At 50.2% G+C, this 21,113-nt stretch overlaps 1 protein-coding gene across 2 annotated transcripts in view; it reads left to right on the forward strand.

Moving 5' to 3' along the window:
- Positions 1 to 21,113, forward strand: part of LOC119951660 (sodium- and chloride-dependent neutral and basic amino acid transporter B(0+)-like) — a 101,870-nt gene that overhangs the window by 37,667 nt on the left and 43,090 nt on the right. For both annotated transcript variants that reach the window (XM_038774849.1, XM_038774848.1), the window contains 4 exons: positions 2,175 to 2,313; positions 7,667 to 7,799; positions 9,119 to 9,259; positions 15,678 to 15,906. In XM_038774849.1, coding sequence (XP_038630777.1) covers positions 2,175 to 2,313; positions 7,667 to 7,799; positions 9,119 to 9,259; positions 15,678 to 15,906 — 642 coding nt within the window. The remainder of the gene's footprint in view (positions 1 to 2,174; positions 2,314 to 7,666; positions 7,800 to 9,118; positions 9,260 to 15,677; positions 15,907 to 21,113) is intronic.

Consider the following 21,113-nt stretch of genomic DNA (forward strand, 5'->3'; position numbering starts at 1 on the left):
GCTTATCTATGTCCCTCTGTAACCTGCAACATCCTTCCGCACTGTCTACAACTCCACCGACTTTAGTGTCGTCTGCAAATTTACTCACCCATCCTTCTGCGCCCTCCTCTAGGTCATTTATAAAAATGACAAACAGCAACGGCCCCAGAACAGATCCTTGTGGTACGCCACTCGTAACTGAACTCCATTCTGAACATTTCCCATCAACTACCACTCTCTGTCTTCTTTCAACTAGCCAATTTCTGATCCACATCTCTAAACCACCCTCAATCCCCAGCCTCCGTATTTTCTGCAATAGACGACCGTGGGGAACCTTATCAAACGCTTTACTGAAATCCATATACACCACATCAACTGCTCTACCCTCGTCTACCTGTTCAGTCACCTTCTCAAAGAACTCGATAAGGTTTGTGAGGCATGACCTACCCTTCACAAAACCATGCTGACTGTCCCTAATCATATTATTCCTATCTAGATGATTATAAATTGTATCTTTTATAATCCTCTCCAAGACTTTACCCACCACAGACGTTAGGCTCACCGGCCTATAGTTACCGGGGTTATCTCTACTCCCCTTCTTGAACAAAGGGACCACATTTGCTATCCTCCAGTCCTCTGGCACTATTCCTGTAGCCAATGATGACCTAAAAATCAAAGCCAAAGGCTCAGCAATCTCTTCCCTGGCTTCCCAGAGAATCCTAGGATAAATCCCATCTGGCCCCGGGGACTTATCTATTTTCACCTTGTCCAGAATTGCCAACACTTCTTCCCTACGCACCTCAATGCCATCTATTCTAATAGCCTGGGTCTCAGCATTCTCCTCCACAATATTAACTTTTTCTTGAGTGAATACTGACGAAAAGTATTCATTTAGTATCTCGCTTATCTCCTCAGCCTCCACACACAACTTCCCACCACTGTCCTTGACTGGCCCTACTCTTACCCTAGTCATTCTTTTATTCCTGACATACCTATAGAAAGCTTTTGGGTTTTCCTTGATCCTACCTGCCAAAGACTTCTCATGTCCCCTCCTTGCTCGTCTCAGCTCTCTCTTTAGATCCTTCCTCGCTTCCTTGTAACTATCAAGCGCCCCAACTGAAACTTCACGCCTCATCTTCACATAGGCCTCCTTCTTCCTCTTAACAAGAGATTCCACTTCTTTGGTAAACCACGGTTCCCTCGCTCGACCCCTTCCTCCCTGCCTGACTGGTACGTACTTATCAAGAACATGCAATAGCTGTTCCTTGAACAAGCTCCACATATCCAGTGTGCCCAACCCTTGCAGCCTACTTCTCCAACCAACACATCCTAAGTCATGTCTAATGGCATCATAATTGCCCTTCCCCCAGCTATAACTCTTGCCCTGCGGGGTATACTTATCCCTTTCCATCACTAATGTAAAGGTCACCGAATTGTGGTCACTGTTTCCAAAGTGCTCACCTACCTCCAGATCTAACACCTGGCCTGGTTCATTACCCAAAACCAAATCCAATGTGGCCTCGCCTCTTGTTGGCCTGTCAACATATTGTGTCAGGAAACCCTCCTGCACACATTGTACAAAGAATGACCCATCTAATGTACTCGAACTATATATTTTCCAGTCAATATTTGGAAAGTTAAAGTCTCCCATAACAACTACATCTGGCTTTGGTCTAAAAGCAATCATAATACATAAAGGTTTCAAAGATAGGCTTCGATCAGGTCCGAGTGAACATTTTGGGACGTATCAACCTGCAAACCGTCCTGGACAATGATGATAGGATCCTCAATTCGAACCCACCCTGAGCTGGTGCCTTAACTCTCGAACTCAGGCACTGGTGTCAAAAAAAGTTGAGAATCCTTGGCGGAGCGAGTTAAGTCTATTGGACATTGTTAGGGCTCCTTCCCAGAAAAACACGTCAAAAGGGGATCATGATTCATGGAAAGTAACCCCTTCGAAGACATTTACATCCCTTAATCCCATGTAGCATTTATGAAATTTGACTTGGTATAAACCAACTGCTCACAGTCCAGACAGACAAACTCTCAGAATCCAAGAACACCGGTAAAATATCATGAAATAAAATGGATTGGACTGATTCAGTCAGTGAAATAGCAACATTGCTTATATCACTTGAAGTAACAGCATCACTCCCAATGAAATGTAACTCTGAAACACATTCCCCATTTTCTAGATCCACTCTGCAATCTCACTCTGGATAATGGATATTCTGAAATTGTGAATACAACATGGCTGCATGGAAACAATGAAACTTGTCCGAATGGATCAGAAATCTACGTTCCTCACCAGGGTCCAAGTGAGCAATACTGGGAGTGAGTAAATGAACTCAGATATCTGCGCCTATAATTGGCAGAGCATTTTTAAAAGTAATTTATGGACTGTGGCTGTCGCTGGCTAGACCAGCATTTATTGCCCATCCTTAATTGCCCTTGAGAAGGTGGTGGTGAGCTGCCTTCTTGAACCGCTGCAATCTCTGTGGTGTTAGGGAAGGAGTTCCAGGATTTTGACCCAGGGATAGTGAAGGAATAGTGATATATTTCCAAGTCAGGATGGTGTATGATTTGGAGGGAAACTTCCAGGTGGTATTCCCATGTGTCTGCCTCCAGTGACCTTCTCGATGGTAGTGGTCGTGGGATTCATTGGTGCTGTCTAAGGAGCCTTGGACAGTTCCTGCAGTGAATCTTGTAGTTTACACACTATTCTAGCACTGTGCGTCAATGATGGAGGGGGTGAATGTTTGTGGATGGGGAGTCAATCAAATGGGCTGATTTGTCCTGGATGGTGTCAAGCTTCTTGAGTGTTGTCCAGGCAAGTGGAGAGTATTCTATCACAATCTTGATACATGTGTTCCAGAACGTAGACAGAATTTTAGGAGTCAGGTGGTGAGTCACTCGCTGCAAGATTCCTAGCTTCTGACCCACTCTTGTAGCCACTGTATTTATATAGCTAGCCCAATTCAGGTTTTGATAACCTTCAGAATGTTGAAAGTGGGGGATAAAGTGGTTGTAATGCCATTGAAGGGACGATGGTGAGATTCACTCTTGTTCGAGGTCGTCATTGCCTGGCACTTGTGTGGCACAAATGTTACTTGTCACTTGTTAGCCCAAGCCTAGATATCGTCCAGGTCTTGCTGCATTTGGGCATGGACTGCTTCAGTGTCCGAGGAGTCATGAATGGTGATGAACATTGTGCAATCATCAGCGAATATCCCCACTTTGTTATGATGGAAAGAAAGTCATTTGAGAATGCAGCTGATAGTGGTTGGGTCTCAGGCACTGCACTGAGGACCTCCTGTAGTGATGGACAAGGACAAGGAGCAATCCAGAACATGGATAGTTAATTGGGCAAAGCCAACTCGATGGGTTAAGAATATATCTGAGGCGAATGAGTTGGAATCAAATGTTGGCGGAGAAGACAGTTGCTGAGCAATGGAATACATTAAAAGGGATAGTATTTCAGGCAATGTCAAGGTATATTCCGTCAAAATTAAAGGGTTGGACAGATGAATCTACAACACACTGAATGGCGAGAGTGATAGAAGTGAAGAGGGAAAGAAAGAAGTACTCATATGACAGATGTCAGATGGAAAATACAATGGCGAATCAGACTGAATATTGAAAGACCAGGGGGAAAGTGAAAAAATAATCAGAGCAAAAAGGAAGGAGCATGAAAAGAGACTGGCAGCTAACATAAAGGCAAATACCAAGATTTTCTATAGGCATGTAAATAATCAAAGGGTAGTAAAAGAAAGAGTAGAGCATATTAGGGATAAAAAAGTAGTCTTGAATAATGTTGAGGCAGGATAAGTAGCATCTGTCTTTACAAAGGAAAAGGATGCTAGCCAGGCCCGAGGAAAGCTTCTGGAAACTACAATTCAGGACAAAATCAATAGTCACTCAGACTGAAACTGTGGTGTGCTGGGCACTAATTCAAAATATGAGGATGACACAAAGATTGGGAACATTGTCAACTATGACGAGGATAGTCTTGAACTTCAAAAGGACATAGACATGTTGGTGGATTGAGCGGATGAAGTTCAATGCTGAGAAGTGAGAGGTGATTCATTTTGGCAGGAAAAATGTGGAAAGACAGTATAAAACAAAGGGAAAAACTCTTAAGAAGGTGCCGGAACAAAAGGACCTCAGTGTATTTGTACGTAAGTCATTGAAGGTGGTAGGGCATGTTGAGAGCAGTTAATAAAGCATATGCTATACTAGATTTTATTAATAGAGACATTGAATAAGAGTAAGGAGGTCATGCTGAACTTGTATATGACACGAGTTTGGCCTCATCTAAAGACTGCATCCAGTCCTGGGCGCCATACTTGAGGAAGGATGTGAAGACATTGGCGAGAGTACAGAGGGGATTCACAAGAATGACTCTAGGGATAAAGAATTGTTGCTATGAGAATAGATTTGGATTGGATTTGTTTTATTATCACATATGGTACAGTGTGTACAGATCGTACCGTACATGAGAAAAAAAAACATAGGACATACATAAATAGACAATGTAAATACATAGACACAGGCATCGGGTGAAGCATACAGAGTGTAGTACTACTCAGTAGAGAACATGTGTGAAGAGATCAAGTCAGTCTAAAAGAGGGTCATTCAGGAGCCTGGTAACACTGAGGAAGAAGCTGTTTTTGAATCTGTTAGTGCATGTTCTCAGATTTTTTGATCAAATTAATGGGGGTTAAATGTGACGAGAGATGAGAATCTCCGTTGCTGAGGGTGAGGTTTTTGTAAGCGGTCACCTTCTCAGAATGTGAGGTGTTGAAAACCAGTGGTTGGTTTGGATCTTTTAGAATCTGCCTTTATTTTGACCTCGTAAGCTGCAGGAATTCCTTTGGAGAGTCCCCTTCACTTATACCGGCCGAAACCAGATTGACTCTCAGTCTCTCTGAGATAGTATCAGAATTCCCTACCTGAGAGTTTATAGCTGCCTTTCAACTGTTTGTCTGGTCTTTGTGCAGGGTTTCTGGCTGTGGTATAGGGAGGGAGAAGGGCCTGGTCTTCAGGACCTTTTAGGATTCTCACGAGAGATATCAGACTGGACTTTTCCCAGCCTTTCAAACAGAGGATTAAACTTTCACAGGCCTGCTTACTGTTCACAGTCTTTCAATTACCTTGGGTAGACCCTGTAGTAAACTTTCAATCGTGTGCTAGAATATTGCACAGACTCTGAAGGGTAACCATGTATAGTGGTAAGCCTTTGTTTGTGCTTATGGTAACAAATTCCCTGGAAGAGTAATTTTAACCCTGATTGTTGGTACGCATGACTCATATTAAGTTGGTACAAGTTAAGCCTCCTTATAATTTAGCGTATAAATCTTCAATTCTTGGTATTAGCAAATTGGTCCAATTTGGCTGGCTGATTAGCTTGTCATCCCTGATATCCTGATGGTTCTATCTGGCTTCAGCACTGGCACGATTGGAGCTGCCCACTCCAAAAACTGTACCGGTTTGATGATACCTAATTCTTCTAGTCACTTGGGTTCAGGCTCAGCCTTCTCATTTCAGACATTGAGGACTTAGTGAGCTCTCAAAAACTTGGGTGAGGCCTCTGGATCCACGTAAACCTTTGATTTAAGTATCTTTGAAGTAAGGTATCTTGTCAAACCTGTCTCGGGAAACCTCCTGATATTTTTTGAAGACGCCATGAATACCTCCTAATAGGGCAGCACGGTGGCCTAGTGGTTAGCACAACCGCCTCTCGGCGCTGAGGTCCCAGGTTAGATCCCGGCTCTGGGTCACTGTCCGTGTGGAGTTTGCACATTATCCCCGTGTCTGCGTGGGTTTCGCCCTCACAACCCAAAAATGTGCAGAGTAGGTGGATTGGACACGCTAAATTGCCCCTTAATTGGAAAAAATAATTGGGTAATCTAAATTTATATTAAAAAAAAATGAATACCTCCTAATTTGGAAGGTTTCTATCTAATTTAATTTAATTTGGTGAAGCCAATCCTGGCCCTTGATACTAGGCCCTTGACCCCCAATAGGGGCTGGTTTAGCTCACTCGGCTAAATCGCTGGCTTTTAAAGCAGACCAAGCAGGCCAGCAGCACGGTTTGATTCCCGTACCTGCCTCCCCGGACAGGCGCCGGAATGTGGCGACTAGGGGCTTTTCACAGTAACTTCATTGAAGCCCACTTGTGACAATAAATAGGAGTCTAATGTAGGAGTCCTTGCTGTTGTGATGCTCTAGGGATATGGCCAGGGAGATGGCGTCTGCTATAGACCGGTTGTGGCAGTATGCAAATTGCAGTGGATAAAGGCATTCTGGGAGTATGGAGTTGGGCGCTTCAAGACCAACCTCTCGAAGCACTTCATTACGACTGAAGTCAGGGCCGTCAGACGATAGTCATTGAGGCACGTCACCTAGTTCTTCTTTGTCACTGGTATAATGGTGGTCTTCTTGAAGCAGGTGGGGACCTTGGAGCGGAGTAAAGACAGGTTAAAGATGTCTGTGAACACATCTGCCAGCTGGTCCGCGCAGGCTCTGAGTGCACGGCCAGGGATCCCATACGGATGCATCGTCTTCCGAGGGTTCACTTTCAGGAAGGCCGATCTGACTTTGGAAGCTGTGATGGTGGGTATTGGTGTGCTAGTGGCTGCTGGGGGACTTGACAGCAGATCGTTGGTTTCCTGCTTGAACTGAGCATAGAATGCATTGAGTTCATTGGGGAGGGGTGTGCTGCTGCTGGAGATACTGCTCGGCTTCGTTTTGTAGCCCGTTATGTTGTTTCGGCCTTGCCACAACCGCCGAGTGTCTGTAACATTAGCCTGTGACTCTAGCTTGGTCTGATAATAATTGATCCTCTTTGCCAATATAATTTCCTGAAAAACAGGCGACCGCCAGGTAGATTAACAAATGAATGGTTCATTAAAGTAAGAAACGATATACAGAGAGTGAGATAAAAGATACCATTTTCTAAGACTCCAAACTCCTCACTAATTGGGAAATCTGTGCTTCACCCCAAGGGTTCGCATGTTCCAGGCCCATTGGGTGATTGGGGGTCACATGATCCTCTGAGACTCACTTCCTTAAAGGTGCCACTACTACATTTATCTTTTGCATTGATGTGTGAGGCTCCCCCATCATTGAGGATGGTAATATTTGTGAAGCCTCCTCCAGTTAGTTGTTCAATTTTGCAACACCATTTATGGGCAGCTCGGTAGCATTGTGGTTAGCACTGTTGCTTCACAGCTCCAGGGTCCCAGGTTTGATTCCCGGTTTGGGTCACTGTCTGTGCAGAGTCTGCACGATCTCCCCGTGTGTACGTGGGTTTCCTCCGGGTGCTCCGGTTTCCTCCCACAGTCCAAAGATGTGCGGATCTTAGGTGGATTAGCCATGATAAATTGTCCTTTGTGTCCAAAATTGCCCTTAGTGTTGGGTGGGGTAACTGGGTAATGGGGATAGGGTGGAGATGTGGGCTTGGGTAGGGTGCTCTTTCCAAAAACCAATGCAGACTCGATGGGCTGAATGGCCTCCTTCTGCACTGTAAATTCTATGATTGAGGTATGGATGTAGCAGGACTGCGGAGCTTAAATACGATCCACTGGTTGTGGAATTGCTTATCTACTGCCCTTAAATATTTATTCAAATAGACGGTGTATGTGATGAACATTATCCTCATACAAGATGTTGTTATTTTATTTAGTAAAGTGGTTTTACGCCGTACCAGTTCAATGGATGAGACTGGGGAGATCGTCTGGTATTTAGCCCTGTATCTGCTCCTGGCCCGGCTGATAATTGGGGCAGTGTTATCGAAAGGAATCAAATCTTCAGGAAAGGTAAAATTATTGGTGATGAACAGATTTAAAACTAATGATAAAGTACAAATTTCTCCAAGAATAAAACGAGAATTCATGAATAATAAGTGAATTAGGTAGGTTTATCTCACAGCTGATAGCAACGGTGACTCTTTGAGGAGTGGGAGATCCATAATTTATGAGCACTTCAGGGGCGAGAGTCTCCGAGCCCCTGCGCCGAAATCACGCTCGGCGCGGGGGGCGAAGAATAGGGCGTCGGACCTGTGATTGGGTCCGATGCCTTCCCTCAATTCTCAGCGGACTGGAGAATTGCAGGCAGTCATGCGCACGCGGTCGATGCGGCGCCGGTCGGGGGCCATTGAAAGAGGCCCCCGCGGCAATTGGCCGAGTTCCCACCGGCGTGGTTCCCTCGTGGTTTCACCCGGCGGGAGCTCGGAGGGCTGGCTGAAAACCCAGTCCGCGGCCACCCTGGTGGGAGTCAGGGGGATCGTTCGCCGGGGGGAGGGGGGGGGGGGAGGGGGGGGGGGAGGGGGGGGGAGCCCCTCCAGGGCAGCCAGAGTTCCGATTTCCGATCGGGGGCCACCGATCGGCGGGCGCACGTGATCTGGGGGGGGGGGGGAGGGGCTATATTGTGGGGGCCGGCTTGCTGTCTGGTCCGTCCCACCGTTGTGTGGACTGGAAGTGCAGGGCCCCGTATCACCACCCGGAGCTGCGTGGATTACTCTGGGGCCTTGCAAGCCCCCTTCCAACAGACTTTCTCCAAGGAAGCCCAGAGTGATTCGCGCCCATTGTCTCGCCGACGTGGAGACATAGCACCATTTTCAGAGAATCCCTCCCCAGGCCTGAGTGACATCTGAAGCTCTTTCTCCTGGGGTGAAAGAACAGCAGCAATTGCCCCAAATCTCTGAAATGTGCCCGCCATTCTAAGGGCTGATTCAGGGATTTTGGGTAAATTCCCAATTGATCTGGAAGGCTGGACAAGACTGGCTCAGTGATTGAGCAGATTAGGTTCATGGTTTTATTTGCTTGAATTGAGATTCCTCTGGACATTAAGAATGGCAGAAATTCGAGGAGTGAAATATATTCAGCTCTCTCTGTGTACTTAAATCAGTTACTTTTCTGAGACATAAATAAGCTTGATTTATGCGGTTTAACTTCTGTTACAATGTGTGTCTCAGTGTTCATTTTAGTATCTATCTTGCTATTATTCCTCCAATTGTTTTCTGATTAATTCTCTAATTTGATTACAATCCAATCAGTTTACCATTCAGTTGGATTCAATGCTGTAAATGTTGTACCAGTAATGCAGGAAATTCTAACAAGCTCGTCTCCCTGGTCAGGTGGTTTATTTCACTGCAACATTCCCTTATGTGGTTCTGATCATACTCCTGATCCGAGGCCTTACCCTGGAGGGAGCCTATAAAGGAATTGAATTCTACATTGGAAGCCAGTCAGACTTCTCCAAACTGGCTGATGCTGAGGTAAACACAACAATATAATGGGTCGAATTTCGAGTCTATTATTTAGCCATTGTGTCTGGTGATGTTTCATTTGTTTAATTTGCTGCATGTTTGATGTACCTTCGTTAAGAGTACAGCATTGTCTTTTGGGCTATGTTCAGACAGAGGAAAACCTATTTCAATAATTCTGATTACTGTGGTATGAGTGTCTGACACATTCGGGGTTAACGCGAGTCTAAGTGCAATACCGCTCACACAGTGATGGAAGAAGGTACATGATCTAGACCCAGGGGTCCATGTGGTTTTGAGCACAAATGGGAAAGACTGAAGTATCGAAAAAGCCTATGCCCTTTACTGTACATGTTGAAATAGTTCTATTTGTTAATAAAGACTTAGTTAACCGAATGAAGACTGCAAACATGGGCAGGATTCTCCATGAACTGGCGGGGCGGGCAACTCCGGCGCCGAGGCGTGGGGTGAACCACTCCGGCATCGGGCCACGCACCTTCAGGGGCTAGTCCGCCGCCGGAGTTGTTTGCACTCCACCGGCCGGCACGGAAGGCGCTTGGTGCCATGCCAACCGGTGCCAAAGGGCCTCCTCCGGCCGGCGCGAGTTGGCGCATGCGCGGGACCGCCAGCGTGTGCTGGCATCATCCTAGCACATGCACAAGGGAGGATAATCTCAGCGTCGGCCATCGCGGAGAACCACAGCAGCCGACGCGGAGGAATACAGTGCCCCCACGGCACAGGCCCACCCGCGGATTGGTGGGCCCCAATCGTGGGCCAGGCCACCATGGGGGCACCTCCCAGGGCCAGATTCCCCCCGCACCCCCCCCCCCCCAAGGACCCCGGAGGCCGCCCGCGCAGCCAGGACCCGCCAATAAGTACCTACTCTAATTTACGCCAGCGGGACTGGCCGGAAATGGGCTGGCTCTTGGCCCATCGCGGGCCGGAGAACTGCCGGGGGGGGGAGCTGCTGCCAGCGGCCGGCAACTGGCACGGTGCGATTCCCGCTCCTCCAAATCCCTGGCGGCAGAGAATTCGGCAGCCGGCAAGGGCGGGATTCACACCGCCCCCTGGTGATTCTCCGACCCGGCGGGGGTTCGGAGAAACCTGCCCCATATCTTTAAGAGACATCATTCTGCAACCAGCACCCTCCCAAAGTCGTGGCAGCTGAGGATCCAAAAACTTTCAACCTCACTAAAATGCTGAAATAACTCGCTGATGGAAACTAAGAAAATATTTAAATGGAATTTTGCTTTGAGAGAAGTGAAGTTGAAGATGTAGAGAAAATGCAAGTGAAAAGGCCTGGAAGCTGAAGGCAGATATTCGTACTTTAGCAGAAGACTCCATTGAATCTCACTTGCAAGCCCAATTTCAGAGCATGGAGTCCTTTCAGCTGAGTTATTTTGTTTCCAAAGTTCCAGGCTGCTCGAGAACCATTTCCCTAATTCAATGTCAAAGGTGCTGTTGAAGAAAAGTCCATCACTAAAACCTAATTCTCCAGTCAGAGCCCCAATGTGTGTCCTCTTTTTAGAGTATCTTCACTTCTGTTTTATCTTTTGGGCAATAGTGGGGAAGTGGTGGAAGGATTGTCAAGCTAATTATCAGCTCATTGAACCACATTGTGAATGCTCCTTCCGTGACTATCATTCCCATAGTTGGACTTGATCCCGAAATGTTTGGTCCATAATTAGAGGGACTACCATCCCAAAGACACTCACCTCAGTTGGGCACTTTTGTGAAGAGGCTCCTGGGGCACTATCTGCTGCTTACTGCACACATGCAGCGGTGCATCATGTGGAGTTGCGAACCCTCAAGAGGGCGGACGGTTGGTGGGCAGCCTGACCCCGGGGACAAGCGGCCGTACAGACGGGTCTTGCACTTCTGGAAAGGGTAGCCCCATCGCTGTTGGAGGTGCACGCGTAGAGCCAGGCGCTACATGAGGGGTGTCAACAATTTTCCAGAGCCTGCAGATGCAGTTGGAGGAGTCCAACTGCCTTCAGAAACAGGAGATGGTGCTGACCATGCGTGTCACCCAGGTCAACACCGCACGGAGGGCTTGAAAAATGAAGGTTTTGACCGTGGGTCAGGATGTGTAAGGTCTGGGACACTCAGTGCAGAAGGCGGCCGAGGCACAGGGCAGGGTGGCCATGTCATAGGCATCCATGTACCAGGGTCAGATGAACATTGTAGCGGCACACCAGTCACAGTGGGTCATGTGTACTGACGTCAAGGACAATGGCTGACCTGAATCAGTCACAGAGGGGCCTTGAACAGTCCCTGAGTGATGTGGCACAGTCCCTTTGCTCCATAACGAAGAGCATTGAGACCCTGGCCGAAACAAGAGCGTGCCTCCCATGACTGACAGCACCTGTTGGCAGGGGAGCCCTCGGAGCTCGCTCCAGCCGTATCCCCATCCCTAGGAGTAGCTCAGGGGCCATTGGGCACCTGGAGGGAGGAGGAGGCGATGGGGCCCGTGCCGGTGACTCCAGTAGGGGAGATGCTGGAGCACCTCAGTACCTCTGAACCCCCTCCACCTGTCCCTGGGGCATCCGATGTGTAGCGGACAGAACAGGGTGGCAGCACGCCAATTATGACACCCCGAAGACTTCTAGGCCCAGTCGCTCCTCCCCCTCCTCTTCCACTGTCGCCACTCTGCTGCGCGATGTTGTGAAGGACGCGTCAGGCCACCATGAAGATGAAGAACCTCCTGGGGCTGCATTGGAGGGACCTTCCAGAGCATTCCAGGCACCTGACCTGCATCGTCAGGATGCTGAAGCACTGCCAAATCACACCCCCTGGTCGCGCCATGGGCATCGTTGCAGCAGTTCTCCGCATCGGTCTGAGGCCTCCAGATAGGTGACATCAGCCATGACCACAGCGGATAACCTCTGTCGCCCAAGAGCCAACCCTTTACTCGGAGGTGCGTCTCGAATGTGTTGGGAACTGTCGAGTGCACCAGGATGAAGGTGTTGTGCATGCTGCCAGGTATCGGGCGCAGACGTGCATGATGTGCAGCCGGTGATCACACATCAACTGAACGTTCAGCAAGTGGAAGCCCTTTTGGTTCGTGAAGGTGCTCATAGGTGGCTTTCCCATGATAAGCACCTCTACTTGGGGCATCAGAGCAATGGCGGTGGATCCCGTTGCCGGGGCAACCTGGTGGGCTCAGTCCATATTAAGGTTAATGTACTATGCTGCCCGGGCATACAGGGCCTCAGTGATAACACAGATGTACCTGTGCACAGAGGTCTGGTGTGTCCATCCCAAAGCCCCCGTGGATCCAGGTGCATCATGATAGGGGCTGTTTAGCACAGGGCTAAACCACTGGCTTTTAAAGCAGACTAAGGCAGGCCAGCAGCACGGTTCAATTCCCGTACCAGCCTCTAATTTCATTTTATATGACAGCCTGCTCTGTGATGAACTCTGGTGCTCCACATCGTTTGACAATGTCTGACCCCAGCCCAAAGGGGCTGGTTTAGCACACTGGGCTAAATCGCTGGCTTTGAAAGCAGACCAAGGCAGGCCAGCAGCACGGTTCAATTCCCGTACCAGCCTCCCAAAACAGGCGCCGGAGTGTGGCGACTAGGGGCTTTTCACAGTAACCTCATTTGAAGCCTACTTGTGACAATAAGCGATTTTCATTTCATTTCATTTTAATTTCATTTCATATGGCAAATATGCCAGACAGTCTTCCTGGTCAGCTGAGGGCATCAGCGAGACGCCTGGTCGGGCAGGTCCATGAACGACAGGCGCTGCCGATACACAAGGGGCCTGATGAAATGCCTCGGTCCCACTTCCTCCTCGGCCTGTGGGGCGGACGGGTGTCCATACTCATCGCCAGGGCCCTGCTCCTCTGGGGTAGGCTCCTGGTCTGCTAGGGTCCTTCCTGAGCAGCCCCTGCCCGTGCACCCTCATTGCATCCGGTAGGGCTGATAAAAATTAACACCAGTTTATAAATTTAACTATAAAAGCTGAAATCACCTTTCAAAGATGGGATTCATAATGAAGTTTTTTTTTAAAACACAAAAGCGTTAACAAAAATGAGACCAAACAGCAGAGCTGGCCATTTTTAAATGGTATTTCCTGCGGCAGCCAGGCAAATGACAACCATTCCTGGTTCGATGCTCCACACGGACAGTGACCCAGACCCGGGATCGAACCTGGGGCCTTGGCGCCGTGAGGCAGCAGTGCTGCCCGGTGAAGGGCAGATATGATAAGGGCAGTACGGTAGCACAAGTGATTAGCACTGTGGCTTCACAGCGCCAGGGTCCCAGGTTCGATTCCCTACTGGGTCACTGTCTGTGCGGAGTCTGCACGTTCTCCCCGTATCTGCGTGGGTTTCCTCCGGGTGCTCCGGTTTCCTCCTACAGTCCAAAGACATGCGGGTTAGGTGGATTGGCCATGCTAAATTGCCCTTCGTGACCAAAAAAGGTTAGGAGGGGTTATTGGGTTACGGGGATAGGGTGGAAGTGAGGGCTTACGTGGTCGGTGTCATAATATACACCAGTATATCATGGTGCAGACACACACTGTAATTGACATACAGTAGGACCAATCAACATGCAGAACACCGCAGCCAATCATCAGTTAGAGCACACTCACTATAAAGGCAGAGGGCATCAGTTTTCCCGCGGATTCGGGATGCAGCCTTTCAGAAGTACAGAGCTTACAGCATACAGCACAGATCTTCGCCATGTGCTAAGTGAATAGACTGGTTAGGATAAGCATAGGTCTTTAGTTTAATCTAACATTGTGTTAACCCACAGTAAGAATATGTTCAACAGTTTATAGTTTAATAAAATAATGTACTATTTTAAGTGTTGGTGGATTGTATGTGTTCCATGGATCCAGAGCACCCAACACATCAGTCAGTGCAGCCTCGATGGGCCGAATGGCCTTCTTCTGCACTGTATGTTCTATGTCTATGATAACATGGTGAGTACTCCAAAGTCCAACTCGGTCCAACACGCCTCATGGTGGCCCCGGTTTTCACTGCAGCCTCTGCCCCCGAATGTCCTCCCCCACTCCCCCACCAGGGGTCCTCAAACACCGGCACCTGTTCCTGACAGCAGGCACGACCCATTCCAACAGTACGCTATGTGGCCCCTGTCATGCGCCCTCCTGCAGGATGCTCCTTGGGTGGCTGCATGATGCCCCACCAACAAGATAGCGCCTGGGTTTTGGGGGGGTGGGAGGATGGTGAGGGGAGGTGTTGAACACGGCGAGCCATGACCAGTGCCATGCCTGGTGGCTTGTGTGCGGGCAGGGTCCATGGGTGGGTTCTCCTGCAAGGGGGTGAACACCTGTTGGGACTGTGATGTGGTGAGCGCTGGGACTTTTGTGCAGCGCACCAGCTGTCTGGGGGCAGGATGGATGGGGTCATGGGCACAGTGGGCAGGCAGTGCTTTGTATGGTCAATGGTCCTGCGGGGTGGGCTTGCTGGTGATGCCACTGGCGGTGCATCAGCTCTGTAAGGGGCCGTGTGCCAGGGAGGGTGCTGACACCCAAAGTATATGCATCCACTGGTCAGGGTGTGCTCTGTTGCCCCCCCCCCCCCCCCCTGCTGCCTCTGCAGTGGGGCAAGGCCTTGGATGGGTGCGCAGAGGTGGGCCATAGGCTGCGCCATGCCAATTCCATTGATGGTTCAACCGGGGTCTGTGGGCTCCTAGGGGGTGATCTTGGGGGAAGAAGGGGTGGGTCACCCATATGATCGGTGATGCTCAGCTCTGCGAGTCCACAGGCTACATTGGACGGTCATTGAGAGTGCAGCTAGATGGCTGCCTTGCAGGCCGAGACAACGGCAGTGCGTGCTTGGACTCCCTGGTTCAGGGGAGGGTGGGGGGGGGGGGGACACACAGCGACTCTACGGCCCATCCCTTGGTCGCCCCTTCCTCCTCAGCCTGGCCCTGGCAGACGCCCCCCACAGCCAGCTGCACAACTGGCAGCCTACAGCTGTGCCTTTGGAAACATTTCTTACCTCCTCTCTCTCCCTCAGCAGCCACGACACCTGTTTCCTGATTTTAAATACCACAAGTGAACCGCGCCATTGTCACGTCCACCTGGCGGCGGTGGAGCATCGCGAGAGGCCGGAGAACATCGGGCCGGACCCATTCATGATAAGCTAATGGCCATTACTGTACAATTGGCATGTGGAAGGCATTCATGCCACTGTTGAGGCACCTGAGTGTCACGTTCCATTGGGTGCCCGTCACCAATCTTGCTTTCGGCTGACATGCGATTCTCTGCCTGATTGTGTTTCACAATTCCAGCATCGGTGGACGGAGAAACCCGCCTATTGGTGATTAAAGAAGTTCAAACATTCACCTTAGGAGTGAACTATGGAGCAAACAAACGTCTCTCATCGTTAATGCTATTTTACCCACCATGAGTTCAAGTAAATTATCCCAATTATATCCTAATTTTTATTTGCTAGGTTTGGAAAGATGCTGCGACACAAATTTTCTTTTCTATCGCCGTATCTATGGGAGGTTTATCAGCGCTGTCATCTTACAACAAATTCCACAACAACTGTTTCCGAGACACCATCATTGTCTGCGTCGTTAACTGTGCTACGAGTGTGTTTTCTGGATTTGTCATCTTCTCCACCCTTGGGCACATGGCCCATATACAAAACAAGCCCATTTCAGAGGTTGTACAGTCAGGTAAAGTAAAGCAACTCTCTGAAATTAATAATTTTGTTAGGTATGAGATGACAATTGTTCAGTGCCCAGACACAAAAATCAATACGTGGATCCACAGCAGTATTACTGGTGGAAAGTGTTTTCAAGTTCTGAAGTGTCACACAGTTTAATGGTGGTTGTATTATAGGGACTGGACCCCTTATCTGGCGTCCAAAATTCTGCAAGGACCTGAACACTATGGATCCCTCGGAAACACTATCTCTACCAAGCAATGCTGTCCATTATATCCATATCATGGCGTGCTGGTCTCCGGTGCTTTGTACTGTACTGTGGAGGTTCAAAACAGTCCTTATTCTGAAGATGAGTCTACAGGAATTGCATGAAGTCTCAAAGTAATGTTATGTATTTTGTATTTTGTGCAAATGCAAATTACAGACCCAAACACTGAAAATCCCTGGACGGGATTCTCTGTCCCTGGGAAGCCCAGAATGCATTTCCCGATGGGACAGAGAATGGGGCATCCGGGCAATTTTGGGTTCTGTGCTGGGCACCGACTCAAACGCCGTGCTCCGACACATCGCCAGTGATGTGAAAGAGTTCCACGCCGCACGGCAGGAGGAGCGTGGAAATAAATGCAATTGGGTCATAATGAGCCATTTACATCTATTTAGCCGGCCCGGTGCACTATGCTCCTCCCTCCCATGATTTTCCGGTTCCTGAACCGGGCATCACTTGGACGCGGTTCACATGTGGTCTTTATAATCATGACCTCCTTGGCCCACCGTGAGGTCCACCATGAGGTCCACCATGCCAGGGCTACGATGGTAGACCATCTGAGCCTACCCCCCCCCGCAACCCCGCACCGCACAGCAGCTCCCAAACACCAGATTGCCTGGGTGCCCCTCCCACCTACAGATATGGGGGTGATCTGACCAGTCCTCCCCCCCGCCAGGGATCACTGTAATTGGGGACCCCCCCACAGGAATGTGGGAACACCCAGAGACATTTCCCCACACAGACACTCCCCCACAGAGACACTTCCCCACACAGACCCTCCCCAACACACGACCCCCCCCCCCCAACAAACAGACCCTCCCAAACAACCCACCACAGCACCCCAACACACAGATCCCTCCTCAGAAAAGGGACGCCACTCTGGAAACTAGAGATCAATCCAGACGGAGCGAGTGGGAAGCATTATAGCTGTAATACTTACCTTACAGCTCCATGTGTTCAGGTCCTCGAAGGGGAGCAGCTATACATGCTCCTGGTTCCTACAGATTCATTGTCTGCAATCCATTGACAGCTTTCCTGTAATGGTCTGTGATCAACAGCTTGTTAAACCATCTATAACTTTGTTTCATTCATGTCCCTTCACGCTTCAATGGCCTAAGTGGTGAAACCCCAATGTTTGTAAACATCAGCCACATCAAAGAGAGGTAAGTGCCGTGAAATGACATGCTTAAGTGATCTGAATGCACTTAGTGCAACTGACATGTGCATATATTTGCATGGCAAGTAAAACTGATTTGCATTTTGCTTTACGACCACAAGAGATCATAAAACTCGTGCAATTCAGCCCCAGGGGATAACATATGGCAGGATTCTCCATTTCTGAAACTATGGGCGCAATTCTCCGCTCCCCACGCCACGTGGGAGAATCGCGGGAAGGCCCCCCGACTAATTTCACGACCCCCTGGCGCCCCCTACGATTCTCCCACCCCCCGCTCGGAAGAATCGGCGCTCGCCGTTTTTCACGGCTGTACAGCTATAATGCCACATCTGGTCGCTGCCGTCGTGAAATCGCCGTGAGATTCCCGTTTTGGGGCTTGTAGGGGGCCTGGTGGGGAATGAGCAACCTGACTGTGCTCGGGAGGGGACAGGCCCGCGATCGGTGCCCACTGATCGTCGGGCTGGCGTCTCAATCAGACGCACTATTTCCCCTCCGCCGCCCCGCAAGATGAAGTCGCCACGTCTTGTGGGCGGCTGAGGGGAAAGACGGCCACCGCGCATGCGCGGGTTCGAGCTGTCAGCCGTCGTGACGTCAGCCGCGCATGCGTGGGTTGGAGCCGGCCAACCTGCGCGGCTGACGTCACATAGGCGATTATACAGGGCTTGGTGAGGCCACACCTAGAATATTGCAAACAGGCTCCGGAATGTGGCGACTAGGGGCTTTTCACAGTAACTTCATTGAAGCCTACTCGTGACAATAAGCGATTTTCATTTCATTTCATTTGGAGACTAAGTGCCGACGCCAGTATGGAAACTGCCGTTTTACGACAAGAAAAAGGGCGCAACCACTGCACCAATTCAGCTACATTAAATGGGCTAGCACGTCGCCATGTGGAACGCACTCAATTCCATGGAAAACAGAACCGGATTTGCCGGGTCCGTAATTGTCGCTCATGAGGCTCACATGTCACAGCCGCACTTAAACGATCCATCCCCTCCCACGCACACTGTCACTGTCAACATGATGGCTGGAAGGGGAGCAGCGTCACGGTTCAGAGACGCTGAGCTGGAGACCCTCCTGGATACCGTGGAGGAGAAAAGGATGACCCTGTACCCTGACCCCACCGTGCCTGGGCGCAGGTGGCAGACACGGTCAGTGCCGTGGGCAACGTCGTCCGGACTGGCATGAAAATGAAAAATGAAAATCGCTTATTGTCACGAGTAGGCTTCAATGAAGTTACTGTGAAAAGCCCCTAGTCGCCACAGTCCGGCGCCTGTCCGGGCAGGCTGGTGCCGGAAGACACTGCACCACCTCCTCAGGGCGGCCAGGGTCAGTTTGCTGCTCCATGCCCCTGGCAGTACTCCCCCACCCCACATGCCAGCATCCATGCCAGGCCACCATCTACCCAACCCCTGAGCTGCATGCGTTGGACTGTCTAAAGGTGTCATTGCATGTGTTTCCCTCCATCCCTCCCCAGGAGAAGACTGCGCACAACCGCCTGGTGTGGGAGAAGACCAGAGGGAGACCACCCCAACTGCGGCCCCTCACCATGCTCGAGCAGAGGGCACTGGACGTGGTCAGCGGCCTGGAGTAAAGGAAGGTCACTGAGGTGGAGGCCACCATTGGACGTGATCTGTGGCGGTCGAGGAAGTGAGCCCCTGCTTAGTTGCGGATCCCCATTGTCATGTGAGGGTATCTTTAAGAAATGGCTGTTTAAGTAATGTACCTTTAAGAAATGCAGCAGCTCATATTACTGAAGTGATGTCAGAGTGTGGGTGGAGCTGGGTTTTTAGATCAGCCATTTTGCAGTGTTTTAGTTTCAAGTTTGAGAGAGCAGCTGAAAAGTGCCTGGCTGGCTTGCTGTGAGCTGTTTGAAAGGAGAAAGAAAGTTTTGAGAAAAAGAGCTTGGGTGTGTCTGTGTTTGCAATAAGCTGGATCTGCTGTGATCTCTGCCATGAAAGACTATCTCTGAATCATTTGGGTGATTTAAACTCATAATAGTAATATCCTTAACCTGATGTGTTTCTGTTGAAAGGTGTTAAGTCTTTTGGAGGTTTGAAGGAAAATCTTGAGAGATTATTTAGTGTTGTATTATTTTCAGGGTTATCTTTGAAGTAAGGGGTGTTAAGGGATACCATGTTTATTTTAAAAGGTTAAGTTCAATTCATGGAATAAACATTGTTTTGTGTTTAAAAACCCACGTGTCCATAATTGTAATACCACAGCTGGGGAACAAGCCGTGTGCTTCAAAAGCAACAATACATTAAAGGGGGAGGTTGGTTGAACTCCATGATACATTTTGGAGTTCTGAAAACAGTGCTCCCATAACACCATGACACATGTGTGGACCCCCACCCCATCCCTCACCCCCTCTCAGCCCACACCCTCCCCCACCCCTCCAGCCGCTGTCTAATGATACATGTCGTCTTGTTTTGCCGGAGATGGTGCCGGTGCCTCCCAGATAGCCGAGCACTGATGGGGAGAGCAGCCTGGACACCGGCACTCCGCCCGAGACTCGGGAGACCGTGGAGCCCGGGTTGGAGGATGACATTGACTTTCCGTCACAGCTGTTTCCAACACCCTCCACCATCTCAGAGACTATCCACTCGATTTGGCACATTAGTGAAGAGACTCATGGGACACTATCTTGTGCACATCACACATCGCATCCAGTACAGCAGGTGGAGGTCAGAGCAGCCGAGGGGCCGGACGGTCGGAGGGCAGGCCGGCCCCAGGAACCAGCTGCCATCCAGACAGGTCCCGGGCTTCTGGAACATCCAGTCTCAGCCACAGTGCAGATGCAGGCAGGGACCCAGGGATCACAAGAGGAGATGACGGCGGGCATCCAGCAACTGCAGGCGCTGGTGGAGGAGTCCATCCGCGTGCAGGGACGGGGGGGGGGGGGGGGGGGGGGGGGGGGGTCAAGCGTGTCACCGAGACTGACACTGCGCGGGTGGCATCCGCGATGGAGGCATTGGGGGAGATGGTTTTGGCTAAAGATCAGCGTGTCCAAGGACGAGGGCATTCTGTGTATGGGGTGGCCGAGGCCCAGGACAGGGCTGCATTCTTACAGGCAGCCATGTACCAGAGCCACCTGGATATTGCAACGGCGCCCCTCAGCATGGCCCCATCACAGCAGGTCATGGCTGTGAACATTGTCGGCGGCATTGCCAGATGCAGGCCGGCATTGCGCAGACACTGGGCGGAGTGGCTCAGTCCCAGAGGGAGGCGGCCCAGTCAATGGCTCATGTGTTGCTCCCAGTCCGAGATGGTCCACTCCCTGTGCTCCATGATCGCTCACGTTCAGAGCCTGGTCGATACCAGAACGGGCCTCCAGGACTGGCAGCGACAGGTTGGGTGGGGGGGGGGGGGGGGGGGGGGGGGTAATCAGGGGATGGCTCCGCTCGCACTCCTGCTGTACCATCTGAGGAACCACCTCGGCGTTGCGTTAGGGCACAGTTAAGTTATAGGGACTAGGGCACAGAATATATTTCCACACAATAAACACTTGTTAACACGGTTAAAATCAGCTTTGGTGCTCTGTCTGATGGGTGTGGGGTTGGGCTGGTCCGACAGGCCGGGGCGGTGGGTGGGGTGGGGGCAGGGGACCAGTACAGGCCCTGGGGGAGGACCTAGTGTTGCAGGTATGTATAGCGATTGGCTTGGCGGTGTGGGAGGTGAGGTGGTGTGGCTCTGGGATGTGGTGGCCAGCACCCCACCCCTTCCACCCACTCCTTCCTAGTCGGTGAACCTGGAGGCGACCAGAGCTCCCTGT

The sequence above is a fragment of the Scyliorhinus canicula genome, chromosome 17 (assembly GCF_902713615.1).
Source record: "Scyliorhinus canicula chromosome 17, sScyCan1.1, whole genome shotgun sequence".
Lineage (NCBI taxonomy): Eukaryota > Metazoa > Chordata > Chondrichthyes > Carcharhiniformes > Scyliorhinidae > Scyliorhinus > Scyliorhinus canicula.